Source organism: Chelonoidis abingdonii, chromosome 9, assembly GCF_003597395.2.
Source record: "Chelonoidis abingdonii isolate Lonesome George chromosome 9, CheloAbing_2.0, whole genome shotgun sequence".
Taxonomy (NCBI): Eukaryota; Metazoa; Chordata; order Testudines; family Testudinidae; genus Chelonoidis; species Chelonoidis abingdonii.
Genome location: NC_133777.1, coordinates 2,317,426 through 2,339,281, shown reverse-complemented (window position 1 = coordinate 2,339,281; position 21,856 = coordinate 2,317,426). Strand labels below are relative to the sequence as shown.

The following is a 21,856-nucleotide window of genomic DNA, read 5'->3' as shown; positions in this document are numbered from 1 at the left end:
GAGCCTACTCACCACAGTTAAATACCGAGCAGCCCTTTCAAAAGTTCCCTTAATTAATGAGAACGTGCAGCTGAGGTGAGCTACTGAGTGCCATTGAATATGCTGACCTAAAGCCACCACTGCAGCTATTATCTGACACAGGCTGAAATTGGTTCTTGTACCTCAGCATAACTTAAGTCACATGCTCTTGAGATCAGTTGATTCTTTGGTGATAACCTCGAACACTCTAGAAAAAAAGGTATCATTTGAGAGCTGCCCCTGCAGCCCTGTGTGGTTAATCATTAACAGTTTGTGCCTGGACTGTTTTGCGGCCCTGCGCCACTTGTAAGGAAAGGCACAAAGCAGTCAGTCTCCTGATCAGTGTCAGACACCTTGTTGGCCTGGCTCCTCCCCTGCCTGGGTCAGCTCAAGGATGTTGTCTCCCTCTTGCACCAAGAACAGAATCATCCCCAGCTAAGCTGAGGTTCGATTTCAGACCTTGGCATGTGTTGGATTTTCTCTGTTTTCTGCAGCAAAAAAAGGAAACTCTCTAGAAAAAATTGAATAGCCTCAGGGAAGTCACAGCAGAGACAAGTCTGATTCAGTCGAGATCCAGTGGAAAGAGTAGCTGGGATAAAATGACACCTGACCAGCATCTGTGACCAACCTGAACCTCTTCTCTAGCTACCTTTAAAGGGTTTCAGAGTCCCTGCACTTCCTGGGGTCCCATGCACTGAGATAGGGGCTCAGATACCATGGCGGTGGATGCTGTGAAGGAAATTGAAGAGAAATCCCAGAGGAAATGACTGTACTCAAAGCATTGTCTGGCCCAGCTCCAACCTGGAAGGGCTGAAAATCAGCCTAAGTTCAGCTGTGCAGGTGCAACAGTCTGGCAGAAGGATCTGGCTGCTGAAGTCTGAACTTTTTGAGGATCTGCCTGTCACTGGTTACAGACACGATTCTATCAAATCACAGATATTGAATCCCAGAAAATGCAATTAAAATATTGCTAACTATGAGTCAAGCCCCTCAAAATCATGTGACGGGGGACAAAATCACAAGCTTTTTCTTTGTCTTCTGATTTCTAAGCCTTTGGGATTCACTTGAGTCACATTTCCAAGCCTTTCTTCACAACTGGGAGGGTGAGGACTTAATTTTTTATAAAAGTGAAAGCTGAGATTCTCCTCCCATCTCCTGGGTCCAGCTGAGGGGCTTTAAGAGAAAGATCAAATACAGAGAGACTTGCAATAGTATCACCAGAGTTGGCAACACTGGTTCAGTTAGCCAGTCAATGAACAAGTGAAACAGATGGATGAGATGGGTTCCCTAGAGTCCTGTGAAGCTTCGTCAGATCTATCTCGGTGGGAAGTGCTTTCCCACTCTTCAAGGCCACGCTGTGGGAGGCAGTTGGGATCCCAGGAGCTCTCATCCTCCCAAGTGATGATGGGCACCACAGTGTCAAAGTGGAACAGAGATCGTGCCAGCTAAAAGGCCAGTAAAACATAGTCTAAGAGAATGGAACACTTTAAAATCCTGACTTCAACCCACAGCCTCAGGAAGTGGATCCTGCTCGGCTAAGTACGTGAATGGGTTAATACTAGCATGGGTGGCAAGTTTGTAGAAATTTTGGTGGTGCCCAGAACCCGCCCCCCAACTCTGCCCCCCAAACTCCGCCCCCACCTGCCTAAGGCTCTGAGAGGGGTCTTGGGGGCGGAGGTCTGGGGTGCAGATCTTGGGCTGAGGATTAGGGTGCAGGAAGGGTGCAGGGTGCAGGCTTTGGGATGGAGTTTGGGTGCTGGGTTCATGCTGCGGGGGCTGCTCAGCGCTGGGGCTGAGGATTAGGGTGCAGGGGGATGAGGGATGTGGCGGAGGGGGGAAGACCCGCGGGGGCCGGGGCCCAATCCAGGCAGGGCCGGGGGAGAAACCCAGCTCCAAATATTGCTGGAGCAGGGCACCCGGCCCTGAATATTGCTGGAGCCTGAGCACCGCAAATATATATAACTTGCCACCTATGAATACTAGTGTTTTGAATAACACTGAAAGCATGTGATATTTCTGAATTAAACATGTTCTCTGACATCATGTAGTGCCCTGGGACCTTCTGGCTGAGAACAGCATACACAGCAATGCTTGGGGCCTGCCTGGCCAGAGGCCAGCAAGAGTATCTATTTCACAGTGTTGTATAGCACCGCCTGCTGCAGCATGTCGGTGCTTTGGAGAGTTCAGGTCCCTCTTTAACATTTTTAATCCATGTATTATTTGACATTAGTGCTTTATTTATTTTAATATATTTCTGTCAGAGATTATGCCTAAAACAGAAGGCAAATCTAGATTCAGATTGGGATCCAGATGAGAGGTTAATATCTGGATTTTGGATTTGTGTTCTGAGCACTCACCCTGGCCCAAGATTGTGGGGTGAAGGGGAGATGGATTTCCCCCCCTGCTTTTTACAGATCTAGGACTTAGCTGTGGCTTTAGATACAGAGCTGGATTTCAGCTCCCTTTAGGGCTTGGGGAGTTCATCTTGGTGGGCTGGCAGAGTCCATTCTTCAATGTAACTCATCTTCCTTTTATCTGGAATGATTGCTTAAGAGAATCGCACACTTTGGAGTTTGACCCCACAAGCCTTGATAGTGAGAACAGCACAGACTTCACACCAGGGGAGAGAGGGACTGAAACAGTAACTAGGCCGAATTAGTTTAACTATCCCCCTACACATTTTTCTTCTCATTCTTTGTGACACTGTTAACAGCTTCACTGGCAATTCCTGGTTCCCTGGCAATATTTAAGCTGCCCTGTGGGCTGGCAGGTGGTTGGTTGGTGGTGCCCAGTGCAAGTGAACAGAATGGGACCCAGATGAACATGGTAAGTTCCTTTTCAGTGTCTTGCTTGTGTCTGCAATGGTTGCAGTTAGTAGATGGGTTTAGTTCTGGTTGTGGACTCAGTTTTATCCCTTCCACATCTATGGTGTTTTTAGCTGGTGAAAGGAATTAGGAATGTTTAAAAATCCTATTTAAGAAGCAACAGAAGTGATACAATCCCGGTGGGTTACGAGACACCCACATGGGGTGCCCTCTCTCCCAGGCCATTGATAAAGGGCTGGCTTCAACAGATTCATTTCAATGCCACAGATCTTCTTTGCTCAGAATCCCTGACTAGCGAAGCACAGCAGCTCATGCCAAGGGAACTGCGGGAGACTCGGTTGTGATCTGAATTAGCAAAACATTCAAACTTTCCACTAGCTCAAGGCGCACATAGAATTTGAAATCAGATGCATCAGAGTTTACTAAACTTCTCCCTGCCCCCAGGCAGGCTGTCCTATGTGGGATCCTATGGAAAGACCAGTAAGCCTACCACAGGATCTAAATTCCCCTTGGCATTCCACTTTACATCTTCACTTCCTTTCTTTACTGCAGTGAAGTACCACTGCAGTGCTGGCTATGTGCTACAAACAGCTGCATTTGGGGGTGAAGCAACTTCTGTACAAAAAGCCATAATTCCTGCATAGTGCTCAGCACGTGCAGCTCACATTGATTTCAGTTGCAGCTGTGGGTGCTGGGCATCACTTGGGATTTTAGCCATTCTATGGTAAATGCTTTATGTGGAAGTGGCTATAGGCATGTCAGACAGAAATAGCAATAAGTAGGATGTGTTCAAACGCTGGCGATTGAAAGCAGGTAATGGATCCTCGCTCCCTTGGGAGTGGTGCTCACCATTCAACTCTCTTCCAGCCGCATGAGCAAAATGCGGCTACTCCTGAAGCTGAATATGTCGGTAGACTGAGCCCAACAAGGGCCACTGGCGAGAGCCAGCACTTTTGAATATTTGGCTAACAGGATGAAACCACTCCATTGTGTTGTCATAGGATATTATTGTGGTGCCGCTGCAACATTGCCTCAGTGTGTAAGGATGTGGGACAAGCTGTTGAGAATCCACCCTCTCTCTGGGTTCTTTCATTCATCCAGGCATGAGAAACTAGCCACGCCAGAGACAGGCATGGCTGGGGACAATTCCAAGCAATCTTTCAGGGAGAAGGTAATGCTTGGCACTGGTAGTTGCTGACTGGTCCCTTGGAGAGGCTGCTTTGTTTCCTTGTATCGGTAAGTGGGCGAGGCCAGTGGCCATGGTGAAACTGACACCCACGGACAAGGAGCTCTTTTGGCTCTCACCTCCTCAGGGCTTTGTCTGCTCCTCACTTCCACAGCACCAGGAATAAGAGTCTCCTTGTCAGAGGAGCAGAGTGCTGGGCCAGAGCACACACTCTGAGGCCTTTTGGGTGAGACAGCCCACCTCTCCCTCTCGGGGTGTCGGTTTTCCCTCCACCCAGGTGGCATCATAAGGTGCCCCATTTTGGGGACAAGAGGCCAAAGGCTCCAGTCTGCGTGTGACAAGGGAGCGAGGAGCAGCAAACGCTGGATCTGGCCATCCTGGAAAGGACCACCCTGCATCCAGCTTCCTGACCTGTTAGAAGGGCTAGAGCAAGCCCCAAAGAAGGGAAGCTCTGTCCCCATTCAAAGGAACCAGCTACGGGGACAGAAAAGGTAAATCACTAGGGAGCTGAGCAGTGATGCGCTGGTGGGGGGTCATGGAGGCTCCTGGGAAGCCCTTGTTAAAGCCCCACCATCATACTGAAGGGAAGGTGCTTGGGGCAACCTACCTGCTTCTAGTTGCCCCCTCTCTGGCTATGGCTGAAGCAGCCCCATAAAGAGGACTTTCCCTGTGCTTCTGCAGAGCAAATGTTCTGCCTGTCAGGGGAAGCAATTGTACCGAATGGTAGATTTGTTCAGCTCGTTCCCTGGGGGAGGACACCTCTCCTGGAAGGTCTTTGCTCTGTGCCCTTGCTCCACATGGCACAAGCTGGACATTGCAGGGCATTCTCAGCTCACTCAGTGGAGCTCTCAGATCCCAGCATAGACAGCGGCCAGGACACTCAATGGTTTGTTCACTCTCAGGTGCCACTTCCCCCTGGGCCAGGCTTACAAGAAAGAGCTTTTGTTTAAGTGGAAAACAAATAAATGTATCACCCTCCCCCTCCCCCCCCCCCAATGGATCTGTCACAGGCAGAGGGAGGAATGTTTGTGGAAGCCTCTGGTTAGGTGTTGAAACCTGTCAGTGCCGTGCTTGGCAGCAGCAGAACTACACAAGCAAGGTTTGCTGCGCATCCCTGGTGCCTCTGCGCTTCCCCCGCCCTGGTGGGGGTACATTTTCTCAGCGCCTGCTGATGTGTTCCCATTTCCCCCTCCTGCCATGTGGGGTGGTAATGGAATGGCACGGGCAGTGCCTGGACGCCAGCCATTTGGACTCACTTGTGAGGTGGTTCAAACATTCTCTCCTCCCGGGCCCAAGTCCAGCTCTGAGTAAAGGCCAACAGAAAGACTCCCACTGTCCTTCTCTGGAATCCGGGTTGGGCCCTTTGACGGTAGCACAGAGCGACCAACCATCGGGGTGCTGGGCGTTCACATTCACCCTCGCTCTCCTGGTTTCCATGGAAGGAATTGCTCAGCTCTTGTTTATTTCATTCTTTCTTTTGGCTATTCACAGGCATTTCTGTGGCTGTGGCTTCTCTCCAAGGTCAGTACATACAGTGCTGCCAAACCTGCAGCCACAAGGCCCCTCCAGGCCACCAGTTCCCACCCCGTCTGGCAGTGGTTGCTCCACTCCCCACAGCATGGGGTAGGAGCTGCTGCACAAGGTAACACGAGTTGCCCAGAGGAAAAGCCCACCCACCAGTTTCAGATACCATCCCCTGCTGGCCCAACTCAGGATGGGGGCAGCATCCTCACTGCACTGCTGTCACTGCCGTAACAACACAGGTCCCTATAACTCTCTATCCCACTTTTCAACAGATAAATGCATCAAGAAAGAGAGGAACTGAATCCATGTGAGATGCAATGGAGACCCCTGGTAGCACTCCGTCCTCTGTCACTCCCAACTGGAACACATTTCCCCAACAGATCTTGGAGGCTGTGGACATTGTTGTTCTTGTTCTGTACTTTGTATTCGTCCTGGCGGTTGGATTGTGGGTAAGGAGATGGTCTTAGATCCTTTCTTATGTGTCCGGTTATATATAAAGGTGATGGTTGCACAAGTAGCACTTTTTAATTTTTTTACTAAGGCTTTCATCAGGCCTAACTTCACTGGCATCAACTGACCAAATCAAAATGCACAACAGTGTTTTGTGTTTTTCCCACCTGTTCACCCAGATCTAGGGATCCCAGGACTGCTGTTCGGGGTTAATGTTTTTTTTTAAACACTTGAGGATCCTTCAATGGAAGAGGTGTAGACATACAATGTAATATTATTGTTAATGTTTGGTATCTAGCCTGGAAAAGAATCCAGCACACATGTTAGGCTGCTACAGAGCTATCCAGGAAATCATATTGGTTTGACAATAAGATTCTGATCGCAGATCCTGCAAACTACACGTACTGTTAAACTGTAGCAAGCCCATAAATCAACTTTCTGGCATGGCTTTTATCACAGGAAAAGGCCAACCCAGCTGCCATGAGATTGGACAGGAATTGCTGCTCTCTTCAGATATGGGGGCAAAACTCATGTAGTGTGATATCTGATAAGTGAAGACTATAAAAAGTGAGAGTCCAGAGTTCTAAGTCTAACCCTGTGTGTCCCTCTCAGGTACATGTGAAACAAGTGATGTCCCTAATCGATGACCCAGATCTGTGTGCATTCCTCATGCATCTGGAGTGATCTTGATGTTTATTGCAGAAAACACTGAACCAGGAAGCTGAGATTGTAAAAAAACTTTGCATGTGATACAGACCTAAATCTCTCCGTGGTGGCAGTTCCCTCTCACCCTCAACAACTATTGTTCATGGTAGTGTCCCTCATTTCAGATCTTTGCCACTTAGGATCCTGTAGCTGCAGCAATTGAGGGTTCTTCTGCCATAACAAACTCACTCACGTCTAGAAGGGATGACAGTATAAAGTGTTCCTCTGGGGAAACTGCTGTGCTCTGTAACGTTCTGAGCAGAGCTTGGAGAGTTCTAAAGCTTTTGTCCTGTTTTTCTGCTTTCCAGTCCATGTGGAGGACAAAGCGAAGCACAGTGAAGGGTTATTTCCTGGCTGGAGGAAAGATGGTTTGGTGGCCTGTAAGTGTCTCCATCAAATTGCCTGTTCCACTATGTCACAGTGAGACTGAATGGTGCTTTTGTCCCATTGGCATGTCTCTCTATGGTCAGAACAGGAGAGCCTGTGACCTGCTTTTCTAAAGCCTACAGGGAGGGGACACTTTCCATCCAATAATATGCTGTCACAGCCCTCACCTCCTGCACCAAGCTAGTTCCTATTTGCTGACTTGCAAGACTCATCTATTTCCTTGAACATTGGGTTGGGGCTTCTGGGGCATGGGTGGCTGGGTCTCTGGAGAGGAAGGGGCATTTAGCTGGTCTGGTAGGGGTAAGGGTTTGAGATGTGCTGATCATAATGAAGTAAATAAAGCCATAACCAGCTAACTGATCAGTTGGCGTTTCTCTTTGTTTCATCCCGTGCCCCTGTGCTTATCTTTGAGGCTCCTCAGTGAAGGGACTGTGACGCCGCGGCTAAGAAGCGGGCTGCTTCCATGCAACCTGACAGATGAGTGACAGAGCAGGAGGGAAGGAATGAGGTCTGACAGCAGAACTGGTGTCAGTGAGCGAATGGGGGGAAGAGAAAAGGCAGCAGCGGCTAGGAGGGAGGGGATTTCAGGTCTCATGGGTTGTGAGGAACCTGCAGTCTGGCCTATGGGAACTGAGGCTCTGCAAAGTCTACATGGAAAGGATCCAATGGTGAGCTAAGTGCAGTGGGAGACACTGGCCCACTCCTTTTATTTACATATGGCTCACTTCTGAGACAACCCCCCACCCCCGGGCTAGGAGCTCCTCCCAGGGGATGAGAACGATGCCTTATGACATACACAGAACTAGCCTCCTCTTTATCTCTACAGGTGGGTGCATCCCTGTTTGCTAGTAATGTTGGGAGTGGGCATTTCATAGGCCTGGCTGGATCAGGGGCAGCATCAGGAATCGCTGCAACGGCGTATGAGTGGAACGTAAGTTTTGCACTGCAGGAGCTGCTCTCAATATCGCTGGACGTTGGCTTGATCCTTTTTAGTTTTTACTGTATTGCACCCACATGGCTCCATCTGCAGCTATGTAAGAGGCAGAATCTGTTTCCATATTAATTAATTATATTTATTATATTTGTATTTATTATTCTAATGAACAAGGCTAGTTCAGGTTGATCTAACATGTCAGAGTCAGGGTCCTCAATCTGCTCCACTCTGCTTGGCATTGCAGTTCATACAGGGGCACTAATGTTGGGCAACATTACCTCCTTGGTCAGCACTGTAACAACCTGTGCCTGTGTAGGTCTTTCTGGTTGTCACTATGCTGCATACAGCAGCTCCTTGAAACTTCACAGGAAGAGCAGGAATAGAATTCAGATCCCTTAGCTCCAAAACCCCATGACCTACTACATGAGCTAGAGAATCGCTGTTAGCTATATAGGGTGTTTGAGTCACAGCTGGACAGTTGTGTGTACACACACATAGGGGCATGCGTGGGCATTAGCTCGGGTGACCAGATGTCATGATTTTATAGGGACAGTCCTGATTTTTGGGGTCTCTTTCTTACGTAGGCTCCTATTACCCCACACCCTGTCATAGCTTTCCTATTCAGATCTGAACCTTAGAGTTCAGAAAATAAGTTGCTAGCATGAAACCTCCAAGCTTAATTACCAGCTTGGATCTTATAGCGCTGCCACCAGCCAAAAATTCCAGTGTTTGGCTCACTCTGGTCTCCCCAAAACCTTCCCTGGGGGACCCCAAGACTCAGATGCCCTGATCTACAACAAAGGGAAATACCTCATTTCCCTTCCCCCTCTTTACCTCCTCCAGGCTTCCCTCCCTGGGTTACCTGGGAAGATTTACTTACTTAAACTCTTCGCGGAATTACAAACAGAGAGGGACAATTCACCTTCCCACTCCTCTTTTCCTCACCATCCAATTCCCTGGGTGAGCTGCAGGGCTCAATCCCCCATGAGCCCCACACTAGGAAAAAATCCAACAAGTTTTAAAAAGAAAGCTTAGTATAAAAAGAAAGAAAAAAGTCATAAAATGGCCTCCTGTATCCAGGTGTAAATATTAGCAGGGTCAATATGCTTAAAAGAAAAAATGAATAAACAGCCTTATCCAAAAGATATCCAAGTTTAAACATTCCAGCATTAACACAGTAATACAAAACAATAATAAACCTATATGTCTATAATAAACCCTGCTTACATGGGAAACAGAAGATAGAAAACCTGAACGGTAAGAGGATCCTCTCTCAGAGCCGAGAGAGCACAGAACAGAAAAGAACCACACACCAAAAACTTTCCTTCCCTGAGCTTTGAAAAAATCTGGTTCCTGATTGGTCCTCTGGTCAGGTGTTTGGGTCCCTTTGTTAACCCTTTACAGGTAAAAGAAACATTAACCCTTAGCTATCCATTTATGACACACCCCCATCCCAATTTTTCGCATTTGCTGTCTAGTCACCCTAGCATTAGCCAACTGACAGCAGCATTTTTCAGTATCTCTGACCTGTGTTTCCTTTGCCTCCCTAGGGAATGTTTTGTGTTTTGGTGCTGGCCTGGCTATTTCTTCCTATTTACATAGCAGCTGGGGTAAGTCAAGGGGCCACACTATGCATAGCAGTCACTTGCTTTTTTAACATCCTTTGAAATGTATGGGTTTTTAAATGCTGAACCTATTAAAAAGGCCTGTGCTGTGGGTAAAAGTTCCTGAAGCAGCAGCGTTCCAGGACTCACCTGCAGGGGTGTTCTCTTGATGTGCTAACTGAGAGGAGAAGAGCCCATGAAAGATTTACTTTGGAAAGGAAATCAGTCAGGAGATCTCATGGATAAAAAAACATAGTTTAGAAAGAGGATGAAAGAGGAGACAGTAGGACCAACTCGTGTTGTGCCCATCGGAGCAATGCCATGTCCCACTGCCAAGAACAAGCGCTACTTTCAAGTGCCTCCTCGGAAATGAGACTTCAGGGACAGAGGCTAGAGCAGGGGTTCTCAAACTGGGGGTCGGGAGGTTATTACATGGGGGGTCGTGAGCTGTCAGCCTCCACCCCAAACCCCGCTTTGCTTCCAGAATTTCTAATAGTGTTAAATATATAAAAATGTGTTTTTTATTTACGGGGGGAGGGGTTGCACTCAGAGCTTGCTATATGAAAGGGATCACCAGTACAAAAGTTTGAGAATCACTGGGCTAGAGTTCAGGTGGAAATGGTGCTTCCCTGACACAACGATGAGGAGAGAGATTGTGGTGACACTTGACATTCCAGAGCCACTGCCAAGCGACTGGGGGCAAGTCTGGCTTTACCAAGTCGGGGGACAGGTGATGCCTTGGGAACTGCTAGGTAGGGTTAGGCCAGGGGAACCACATGGGGTGCACAGTTCCCAGAGGAAGTAGGGAACAAAGCAGATGGTGTTCTTGCAGTCTCTAAGAGGTATGAAGGCTTCTTTATCAAGTAGCCTCTCTGGACCTTGTGCCAGACCCTAAAGGCAAAATATTGGTGACCATTCATTGTGTAAGAGTGTGGAGCTGAGATGGACAGACATTTCCCAGTAGATATGCCAAGACACAGCAACTGGCCAGGGTTTGTCAACCACAGAAGGTCTGTACCAATGCCTCTATATGTTGCTTAGAGGAAGTTGTTGTATTCTACCTCCTCTGATACAATCTCCTTCCCTGCAGGTTACAACCATGCCTGAGTACTTACAGAAACGCTTTGGTGGCAAAAGAATACAGATCTTCCTGGCAATTCTCTATTTGTTTATCTATATATTCACCAAAATATCAGTAAGTAAGAAGAAGGAAAGAGGACTGACTAGAATTCACTTTGCAAGAGTATGTCTGTATTAATCTATGGGACTCATAAGTGCAACTGCGTCCTGGTCGCCTCGCTGCTATAGTGATATTATGAAAAAGTCTTGGAAGAGTGGAGAAAAGGGATGGATTTCAATTTTTTAAGACATTAGGTGCCAAACCCCAGGATCAATAAGCTTTGCCATGAATGGTTTGAATGTTTGCTGCTGTCCAAGGGAGAGCTTGGTAATGTATCAAAGCACACCAGTCCAGTCAAGGGGAAGGAGTTGTTTTCACTGGAGATTTGTCTGTTGTTAGATTTTTGGCATCTGCTCAGTTAATTTGGCTTGTCCTCTCTCTACATTTCTTCTGACAGCAGCAGGATATAGGAGCATATGGGAGTGGGATGCACCCTGCGGCTGGCAGAAGGAGCGAGTTTGCTGGCTGCCTAGTTTAGTAATTTATTGCTCCTGTTTGCTCTAATGCTTTAAATGAGTGATGTATTCACCCTTTGTGCAGGGCCTTGCCAGCTGTTAATAAACTACCACATAGTGCTTGAACTGACAAAATAAGAAGAAAAACTTCTAGCTGGGTGTTTTTCCTTTTACAGGCACCAGTGGGAAGGGTAGACTGGCACATGCCTCTCGCCCCACTCCCTCCTTGAAACTGAAGATGTCTGTGGTGTCAGACTGGGGCCAGGTGGCTGGTCCTTGGTAGGGTTTTTTTTATGGAAACAATCAACTATTGTTTTCAAATATCTGATGACAAGTTTTCTGAGAGAGAAATTGGATCATTCCAATCCCCAGTTGCTGGATGATGGGACAGGCCCATTTATTTACAGCTGGCCAAAGTCATCAGTGTTGTGCACATATACATGCTTTCATGGTCTGCAGGTTGCATTTATACCTAACTCTTCTACAGTCCAACCACCTTAGGTCACCAGGACACAAGGAGGCTGTGTGGTTCCTAACCCACAGCTCTATAACAGCATGCTGTGGAAAGCCCTGCTGAGGTTCATCCAACCCCAGTCAGAGGAAAGGAATTTGCATTGTGCCAAGCCCTGGAGCTCTCGCCAGCTACTGTCCTCAGAACTCCCCATGCACAGGGCTCCAGCACATATGGCTGCTCCAGTTTCAGACCCTCATTGTCCCCTCACTCCTTGGCTCTCACCCCGTGCCCGCTGCTCCTGAGGAATGGAGAAGCGACCCCCACCAATAAAAGTAATTTCTTCTTTGAACTCAGCTCTCTCTCAATCGAAAACTCCCTCCCCACCGTGCAAAATGAACATTTTCCTCATTAAACTGTATCTCAAAACTAAATTGAGCTTGGCTGTTAATGAGGAGTGTGGAGAAGGAGGTGAGGCCAGGTTAAGATCTATGTGGCAGTTGGAGCAGCTGCCCTTAAACAGCTGCCCTTTCATGACTCTCTGTTAGAAAACAGAGAGTCATGAAAAGTGAATAAACAGGTTGGTCCTTGAGAAACACAAGGTTTGGTTGGCTTAGTGTTCACTGTGCATCCACTCAGCTGTCTGGCATTATGCACTGAGCTGTCACCATTGTAACCCTTCTACATGTCTGTTTCCATTAGGTTGATATGTATGCTGGGGCCCTGTTCATTCAGCAAGCCTTACGCTGGGACCTCTATGTTGCTGTCATAGGTCTGCTGGCAATCACTGCTATTTACACTGTCGCAGGTGCGTCTCTGTCGTTCAGGTCATAGGAATGCAATGTCATACATCTTTGCTAATGGGTTGAGAACAGTCGTACAATGTGCCATCCATCTCCCGTGTAATAAGTATTCAGCAGTTTCCACAAGGTACCGTTCTATAAAGTACTTCCTTATTAGCCGAGGCACTAAATCTGTCCGCCTGCCCTTTACCAAGACGACTGTTTATAATGAAAAAACTAATTATAGTAACACACTTGTCAAAAAAATTACTCTCCAGGTGAGAGCGGGTGAGTGTAATTTTACAAGGCTGGTGTAAAGTGCCTGCTTAAAGCCAGCCCAGGTCTGTGCACAGCCCTCTCTGGCTCAAAGTGGAGCCTCATGGAAGGGTTTGCTCAGGACTTTTCTTCCTTTTGTCATTACGGGTGTATAAGTGAGAGCCACACACAGCACTAGGCAGGGTGATGTGGGAAATATCTTCACAACTTGGATGGAAATGGTGCCATGAAAGGAGTGAAATGTGTGTCCAAAACGAATGGGAGTTTCTCTTCTTGCAGGGCTCACCCCTAGCGATGTGGGCCGTACAGCTACAGGTCTGTCACATCTTGTGCGCTACCATGCGCAAATTCAGCTTTACGTGGTTGGCAAAAACAAAAAAAAGAGAAAAATAACAATTTAAATACTGTTCCTGTAGTGCAGGCGATTCTGCTCGCCATTACACTCAATGTAATTTTGACTATACGCGGTTTTCGCTTTACGCGCTGACCGCAGAACGTAACCCCAGCGTAAGATGAGACAGACCTGTACTTCCTTTTTGTTGCTGTTATGTTGTCTTTTTGAAGCAGCTTCTGTTTCAGTTGGGTCCGTCCTTCTTGTGGTTTTCAATGCATCTCCTCTAGAGATTTCTGCTATGGAGTTTGGGTTTCTAGTTACAAAACACTGACTCACTGTGGTTCAAAAAATGCAACATTTCAGCCAAAGTGTCAGCCCTGGGAGTTGGCCAAACCATCCCACAAAGTGGTCAAAAGAACCCACAAAACATCCCATTGTGTCAGGCAAAGCATTCTGGCTATGCTACTGGCCAACAGACTTTTGCAAAGCAGATGTTATTACACAGAACAAACCCAGTTCCCGACAACTAGTCCTTCTGATTTTTTTTCCCTTTAGGTGGCCTGGCAGCAGTGATTTACACAGACACTCTGCAGACTGTCATCATGCTGGCTGGGGGATTAACTCTTATGGGGTTCAGTGAGTACTTCTCTGGGATTTTACTGCTAAAAATACATTTGTTCCTATACCAAATCACTGCAAATATGCATCACTGGAACAAGCCATTTAACGTTTATTCAGTGCATCTTCTGAAATAGACATTCATGTTAGAATATTTTCTATATGAATAATCTTGTGATAGCTCTTTGTAGGGTGAAAAGTGTAGGGGTGTTCCATGAAAGATATGAGACCCCCAGTCCCCAAATAAACAGAAAACACCCTGTGGTCTGAGATTCATATCAAAGCAAACAATTACCTCCTCTAGCCAAATAACCTATGGTATTAAACTAGGTTTGTCATTGTAGGTCCTGATCCAACTCCCAGTGAAGTCTATCAAAGTCTTTCCATTGACTTAAGTGGACACTGAATTGGGATCATACAGAGCAAACTGCCAAGAGTAAAAATAATAGCATGAACCTGATCAATGTGGTAACTGCTTCCTATTCCCATTTTAGGCTTTGTTAAAATTGGTGGGCTTGAAAGTTTGCAGGCCAAATACTTTAAAGCCATTGCTAGTAGCCACAAAGGAAACAGTACCTGTGGCTTACCAAGAGAAGATGCCTTCCACATTTTCCGAGACCCTGTCACCTCTGACCTTCCCTGGCCAGGAGTTCTGATTGGAATGACCATCCCATCTCTCTGGTACTGGTGTACAGATCAGGTAGATCAATGTTTCCTTCACAAGATTAACCCTCAGGTTAGGTTTTGAGATATGTCACCTGGCTGGCTGTAGAACCATGCAGAACTTTCATCGCAAGCAACTAAGGCCAAGTTTCATTACAAAACCCAGACTCAGGCCAGAACCTGGGCTGGTTTATTATTTCTGTGGAAACCATGTGAAATCTGATGATTTCAACATCAAACCAAAACAAAATTTGACACCTGCAGCTAAGTTAAATTAGAGTTTTGGAGCTCATTTGAACTCAGATATGTAACATGAGGGGCATGTAAACCCCAAACTATAAAGTGGGCATGTCTGAATTCTGTGTGAACCCACCCCCTTCAGGCTGTGCAGGGCTCCAGTTGCTGTCTCTTCAATTGTAAACAGCAGTGCCAGGAAGAGCAGAATTGTAACCAAATCCGTATCAGATATTTCTGGGGTATTTGTTTATCAAACTCTTTTTACAGAGTGAGGGTAAATTTAGGGGATGTAAGCAAGTTTACCCGTGCCCTGGTTTGTGAGGCAGTAGTGCTGTTGACCTGACAAGACATGTCAAGGCATATAAAATACATAGGGTCCAAAAAAGAACAAACTATGGAGAAAAATAATGACAGTGATTTCCGTAGCTTAGAAGTGAACACAGTGAGATTTCCCTTGCATAAAGGCAAGAAGCGCTAGTTAAAGCACCACAGGTGAGTTAGCTAACTCATGGCATGATCCTAAAAGATTCAGGGTGGCCACTGGGAGTTATGAACACTCAACACTTTGCAGGATCAGATCCTTCATGATGATGATGGTCTGAGTTCCCTCTCAGTGCAATCTAGAACAGAGTCTGGCCCTAGAGGTCCAGTATGATGCTTTTGGAACGAGCATGTCCAATTACAAATAGAAACATACATCACCTCATCTTGCATCTATTTACTCTCCCTGCAAAGCACTGGATCAAACTATTTTCCTGATTTACAGGTCATTGTTCAAAGGTCCCTGGCAGCTAAAAACCTCTGTCATGCCAAAGGAGGTTCGTTGTTGGCCTCCTATCTGAAAATTTTGCCTCTCTTCATGATGGTGATGCCAGGCATGATCAGCCGGGTTCTCTTCCCAGGTAAGAGTTGAAGGAGAGAAATATTCCTTGCGTCTGTCACCACAGATTGTAGTGCATAAGTGACACACCCGCCAGAATAAACTAAAAGGTTGTAGCAGCTCAATTGCCAGGAGCATGAAGTTGCAGTTCGTAATAGATTTTTTTTCAGATAACACTCTATTAATCTACACTCACCTTGCTCACCAGAGACCACACCTCTTCATCCTGAACACAAGTCCCAGGTGCTTCCTGTAGCAATCAGCTTTAAGAGCTGCCCGATGATGTTCCCTCTGGACCCCATGTTTGTGGCACTCAGAAAAGAAAAGATCCTAAAGTCTACTCCCTGAATGTTCTAAGCTCCAGAGAGAGAGAGAGAGAGCATGCATGTCTGTCGATGTCAGCACATGTCTGGAGGGAGTCACTGTTTTCTCATGGTGAACAGCATTAATTTTAAAAAAGGACAGTGTTCAGAGAAGAGAGTCAGACATACAAGACAAATGAGCTGTTAAGGCAAATCTTGACTAAACCTATTGAAGTAGGCGGGATCTTTTACACAGAAGATAAAGACAAGAAAGGGGAAAACTTAGAGCTACTCTTGTGAATGTGTATGTTTCATTATCTGCTGGATGGGTTTCACTCCATGGTTACACTCTGGACATATTTGTTTCTTGTCACTAATGGATTACTTTCCCCAATGTTTATTGTAGACCTGGTGGCTTGTGCAGACCCAGAAATCTGTCGGAAAATCTGTGGCAACCCATCTGGCTGTTCTGATATTGCTTACCCCAAACTGGTCATAGAACTGCTGCCTCTAGGTGAGGAGCTTCACAGCCTCTAACTAACATGGACAGGGCCTACACCAACCAAAACACAAACTGTAGGAAATGTATGGGGAGGAGAATAGACTACAGTCATGATATAGGGGTTGATATTGGGCCTGATGTTATAGTGACGAAAAAGGAATAGCATGCAAAATGACCCACAGCTGCTGTGAGAGGCCTCTGCTGGGGAGGAAGGCCTCCAGCATTCAGGGAGTCTACTTCTATCACCTGGACACGACTAGTTCCCTAAAGGATGAGGACATCGTAGTGTCCAAGTGTACTGAGTTATCTGTAACCCGAAGGGGAGCACAATCACTATAACACAGGAGTGAGCAGATGGATCAGGTCTCCTCCTTGCATTTCAGCTGCCTCTCTGAGCCAGCCAGCTACCAGAGGAAAGTAAAGACTCTGCCCATGCAGACAGCGCTATAGTGGTCCAAGAGGAAAGGCTGACAAGTTCATATGGCCTGTGAGGTCACCTGCTGTCCAGGACTCTTGGGAGGGCAGTGTAGGCGGCAGTCCCTCAGCACAGAGCAAGGGCTGAGTTCAGAAGGGAGCTGCAGCCATTAGTCTGAGAGGTTTGACTGAAGTTGGACCCTTAGCGGTTTCTGCCCACGGTCTGTACATTGTTACTAGAGCGAACATGCCTCTCCCTTTGTTTTCAGGGCTCAGAGGTCTCATGATGTCGGTGATGATTTCAGCACTTATGTCTTCCCTGACTTCCATCTTTAACAGCTCCAGCACCATATTCACCATGGATCTCTGGCGGCACTTCCGGCCCCGTTCTTCTGAGTGGGAACTTATGCTTGTGGGCAGGTATGGAACTCTAATGCATGGGGTGTTACATCACAGAGCCTGTCCTGGAGATGTTTCACACCCCACTCTGCTCTCTGGTGTAAACTGAAAGCAACTCCTTCATCTTCAGAGCCCATTGCTCCAGACCTACCCTGCAATAACTGAGAGAAGAATTTGGCCCTTCCAGTCCATGGTATTTTTTTTTTCTGTTGCCAATGTTACATTTTCTTTCCCTGGTTGCTCATGAGAATGAATCTGGCCCAGCGATGGATGTAAATTATAGCGGCAGAACCAGGATTTAGGAGGCTGAGTGGCAGAAAGGCACCCAAGGGCTACAGCATCTAGATTTGGGTGTTTGTGTGAGGCTGGACTCTAACGAAGACAGGCACAGGGCAGAGTACAGCTGAACAAAGGCCGGTTAGTGGGGAGCACCACTGGACAGATTTCAGAGAGAGGAGGGAGGCTCTCCTGGGAGGGGAGCTGTCGGGGGAGACCCTCACGCAGAGGAAGGGGCAACGGCCAGCAATAACACTGTCTTTTTCTTGAGCAGGGTGTTTGTGCTGCTGCTCGTGGTGGTGTCCATTCTGTGGATCCCACTGGTTCAGGCCAGCCAAGGAGGGCAGCTATTCATTTACATCCAGACAATCAGCTCCTACCTACAGCCCCCTGTGGCCATGGTTTTCATCCTGGGCTGTTTCTGGAAGAGAACGAATGAACAGGTGACACTTGGGCAGGGTCTGACACAGCGTGCTCTGTGTGCTGGGTATGAGCCCGTCCTTCCGTTGTCTACATGGACAGATAGCCAGGCAGCTAGAACAGCTGCACTGTCGCTGCTCTGCCTCTCCCTTGTGGGTGCTCTGCAGAGTGACTGAACTCACGTTTGGGGCATTCGGTTGAGGCCACGCATCCCATGCAGCAGGGAGCACTTCCTACCTCTCTCAGGCAGCTCCTTTGGCTGCTCTAGGAGAGAAGACAAAGGTTGCCAGGTGCCTTTCACGAACCTAGGAGCAGAGATTTGCAAGCCACGGCCTTGCACTGGTGTAACCCAGGACTCCGAGTCCATGGGGGTGGAAAGTAAATCGGAGGTGGGGAAGGGAGGGGTCACAGTGGCAAAAGATGCACACAACCTCCACTTCTCTGGGGAAACTGGAGCTGGCCAGTGCAACCCCAAAAGAGGGCAGTGCTGGCTGCGGAAGGGTTGTATACAGGCTCTGAAGCATCCTCAGGGCAGCCTTTGCTGGCAGGACTCCTGTGAAGCAACAGCCACAGTTAAAGCACCCCATGACTAGTGCAACCATTGGGTGGGTAATGCTGCAGAGGTGGCAGCTGGTGGCTATTGAACAGCACCAGCAGGTCTAGATAGTGGCTCTCCTCCACCAGAAGGCCAGGTCAATAGAACGTGGGGTGCTGTGTGTGTATAAGGAAGATCAGCATAAGGAGGAGACAATGAGGGGGATCTCAGAAACCTTCCCAAAAGCCCAGTAACCCCGCTCCCCCCCAGAATGTGCTGATCAGAATGTCATGGTTGTGACTGTAGCATATCTCACTCCTGTCAGCACTCAGCCTGAGAGCCAGCGTGGGCTTCGTTGCCAGATATGATGTAGACATATGTTTCCTGTTCCATCAAGGAATGACCTTCATTTCCTAGGGTGCATTCTGGGGCCTGCTGACTGGCATGCTGCTGGGCTTCATCCGGCTGGTGCTGGACTTTATCTACCTGCAGCCCCAATGCGGGGAGCCAGACCGACGGCCGGCTGTGGTGAAATACGTGCACTACCTGTACTTCTCCATGATCCTCAGTGTCATCACGACAGTCACTGTGGTGGTCGTGAGCCTGCTCACAGAACCTCCCTCGGAAGAAATGGTGAGTCTCCCCCAGCAGGTTTCTTTCACTGTTTTTTAATGGACATCCCCCTCATTATGCACCCATGGGGATGGATGTTCTCATTCCTCCTGTACACATGAGAACACTTGTAATACTATATCATACCATGGGCCTGTCTAGTCTGCAGGGCTGGCTCCAGGCACCAGCGCAGCAAGCAGGGGCTTAGGGCGGCCAATGGAGAGGGGGTGGCACGTCCGGCTCTTCGGCGGCAAGTCCCTCAGTCCTTCTTGGAGGGAAGGACCTGCCGCCGAAGAAGCGGCAGTGGTAGAGCTGCTGCCGAAGTGCTGCCGATCGCAGCTTTTTTTTTTTTTTCTCACTCTGGCCGCTTGGGGCGGCAAAAATGCTGGAGATGGCCCTGCTAGTCTGGCATCCTGCTTTCCCACTATGCTAGGTGACAGCACTGGTCCCTCAAGTCCAGAATCCCACCTCCAGGAGTGGCCAACACCTGGATGCTCTGGACAAGGGTTTCAAACCCCAATATGTGTATTTTAATGGATGACAAGTTGGCTTCTTTCATCATATTATTGTCCAAGAGGCTTTGGCCATTGGGTCACCTTATTAACTTTCTCAAAAAACTGCAGCTGATTAGTGAGATAGTTTTTCCTTATGGAATCCCTTACCTAGATCTTGTCTGAGCACAGTGGAAGCAACCCACCTGCTTCCTCTGGAGTAGGTTCCTGCCAGTATACCTAACTCCTCAATGCATACCGAGACTATAAACCTCATCCAGTGCTGGATCCATGTGTGGTATCCCAGGTAATATGAGATGAAAGAACATCACAAAGACCTTCTAAAACTTATATAATCTGTTCTCTGCTTTTAGTTTTGTATGACACATCACAGCAGAGTTCTAGTAGTAATCATCATCATCAGGAAGGTAGCAGTGAAGTAAAACAGGCAAGTTTCAGATGAAGGTTTAATCTGGATAAACAGCACTTTTAATGCTGTTCTGTTTCTTGCTTCATTTGGCCTCCTTGTATCTATTTCCATAGTACCTTATCGCGCTGGATGTTCCCCAGCTCCAATGGGGCTGCCAAGGTAGGGGACCAGAATTTGGTCCCAAGTGCTTAGAAAATATAAGAACCCCTCAAAGCTGAGGTATTCCCTTTAAACAAACATAGGAGCAGTTCTCTTTAACAATGCTCTTCATGCCGACAGATCAGTCATCTCACCTGGTTCACACGCTGGGATCGACCAGCCAAAAAACACCCAGCAGTCAGTACTTCTCCTGATACTGGAAGTGGTGTATGTAAGTCTGAATGTCCGCCTGCCCAGCTCGATATTAGCATTGCTCCTGAAAATATTTCCAATGACAATACAAGTAAGTGCCCTGTTACGATATACAGCATGCGCTTCAATTAAAATCAGTCCTATGCATTTTGTAAAGGTTATAGAGGCAGGAAATGTTAAATGAATCTTCCTGCTACTTTCAGATTTCTGTATCTTAAATTTTCCTACAAAGACTAAAGATCAGGGCTGTGTTTCTTCTGTATCTTTTAATGGTATCACAAATCCTTGCAATTGAGCAGGGAACTCATATTTCTGCACCAGGGAATAATGCTGTTAGTATCTGCTGCAGGGAGAGTTGGTTGGAAAATGGAAAAAAAAATTGCCAAAGTTTTCACAAATTTTTGTGTGTGTTTTCATTGGTATTTTCTGACCAGCTCTAGTGGCAGAGGAAGCACAGAACCCTGAGTCGAGTTCTTAGCAGGTTGCAAAGGAGAGTGTGCAAACATTTTTTTTTAATGGGGATTGATGTACAGTGTTAGGTACACACTTGTATAGATCCTGATCCTGCCCTTCTCATATGCCCAGAGATGATTGTCAGTGTTTTGCAAAACTTGCACTATGGCTTAGATAGCTTTGCAGCCTTGGCTGATGCATATTCCTTTATGTGCAATGAAATTAGTATGAAGTGGAGCAATGAGTTAATGCACTAGACTAGAATGCTGATTCCCAGCTGCTGGGACTTTAGCCTTTTGTGACTGGCATTCTAACTTCCTCCCTGCCCTCTTCCCAACCCGTGTGCACCACTGCTACCTCCTTACTGTTGGGTTATGCATGCCCTAATCTTCAGTAGAGTTTGGGGAACTTGCATTCACGCGTCCTAACCGTGGCCCTAAGTGGGTTCAAGCATACGGAAACAAATGGAAGGTGATGAGCACAGCCATGTTTTTAGACTTGGCTAACCGATACCATTCCTTAAACTGTTTGGAATGGCAGGATTTGAATTCAGATCTTTAGAGCAGAGTGCCACTGAAGTGACAAATAGAAATGACTGTAATGGCTACCTAGAGCTTGGTGGAGTGAACGTGTCACTTTGAAGAGTTTTGATATGTTTTCTCTGTAGTAATGTAAAAAATGATTTGTACAAGATTGTAACACTCTGTGTTACTGGAGTTTGTTCCATGGACAGAATTTTTACCTCACTAATTACTATCACTGTAGGTGTGACTGGTACTCAGAAAAGGTCTAAACTGAAGAGAGTCTTCTTGTGGCTCTGTGGGATGGAGAGCAAACAAGAACATCCTCCTGAGAACACAGCTCCTACCAGCCCTGAACATGCTGTGGCTTCCTTGGATGAGCAGCCTTCGGTGAAACACATTCTGAACATCAACTTGATACTATGCATATGTGCTGGCATCTTCCTCTGGGGCTACTTTGCATAGCAGCTTGCCAGATGACTCAAGGGACACCGTCAGCTAATTTTAGGCCCCCAAATTAAGAGTGGTGTAAATAATAATAATAATAATAATAATCATATAATCGGTGATGGTTCAGTGTGATTTGTAATCCATTCTTACATTTCATAGGAAAAAAACTTAAGTATTTTAGTTACACTTAA

The 21,856-nt window shown here is 47.1% G+C and overlaps 1 protein-coding gene across 3 annotated transcripts; it reads left to right on the top strand.

The window, feature by feature from the left end:
- Positions 1-4,213: 4,213 nt before the first annotated feature.
- SLC5A11 (solute carrier family 5 member 11) lies at positions 4,214-21,856 on the top strand. Of its 3 annotated transcripts, none has more exons than XM_032778418.2 (16): positions 4,214-4,520; positions 5,826-6,002; positions 7,017-7,088; positions 7,922-8,026; positions 9,580-9,639; positions 10,724-10,828; positions 12,422-12,527; positions 13,667-13,747; positions 14,224-14,429; positions 15,396-15,531; positions 16,218-16,325; positions 16,997-17,147; positions 17,677-17,845; positions 18,775-18,990; positions 20,170-20,332; positions 21,460-21,856. In XM_032778418.2, exons 2-16 carry the CDS (start codon positions 5,871-5,873, stop codon positions 21,678-21,680), a joined length of 2,031 nt encoding a protein of 676 aa, XP_032634309.1. In that variant the 5' UTR covers positions 4,214-4,520; positions 5,826-5,870; the 3' UTR covers positions 21,681-21,856. The 3 variants fall into 3 exon arrangements, with proteins under 3 accessions (XP_032634309.1, XP_074925231.1, XP_032634312.1); XM_075069130.1 differs by lacking the exon at positions 4,214-4,520 and adding an exon at positions 5,450-5,550; XM_032778421.2 differs by lacking the exons at positions 4,214-4,520; positions 5,826-6,002; positions 7,017-7,088 and adding an exon at positions 7,472-7,603.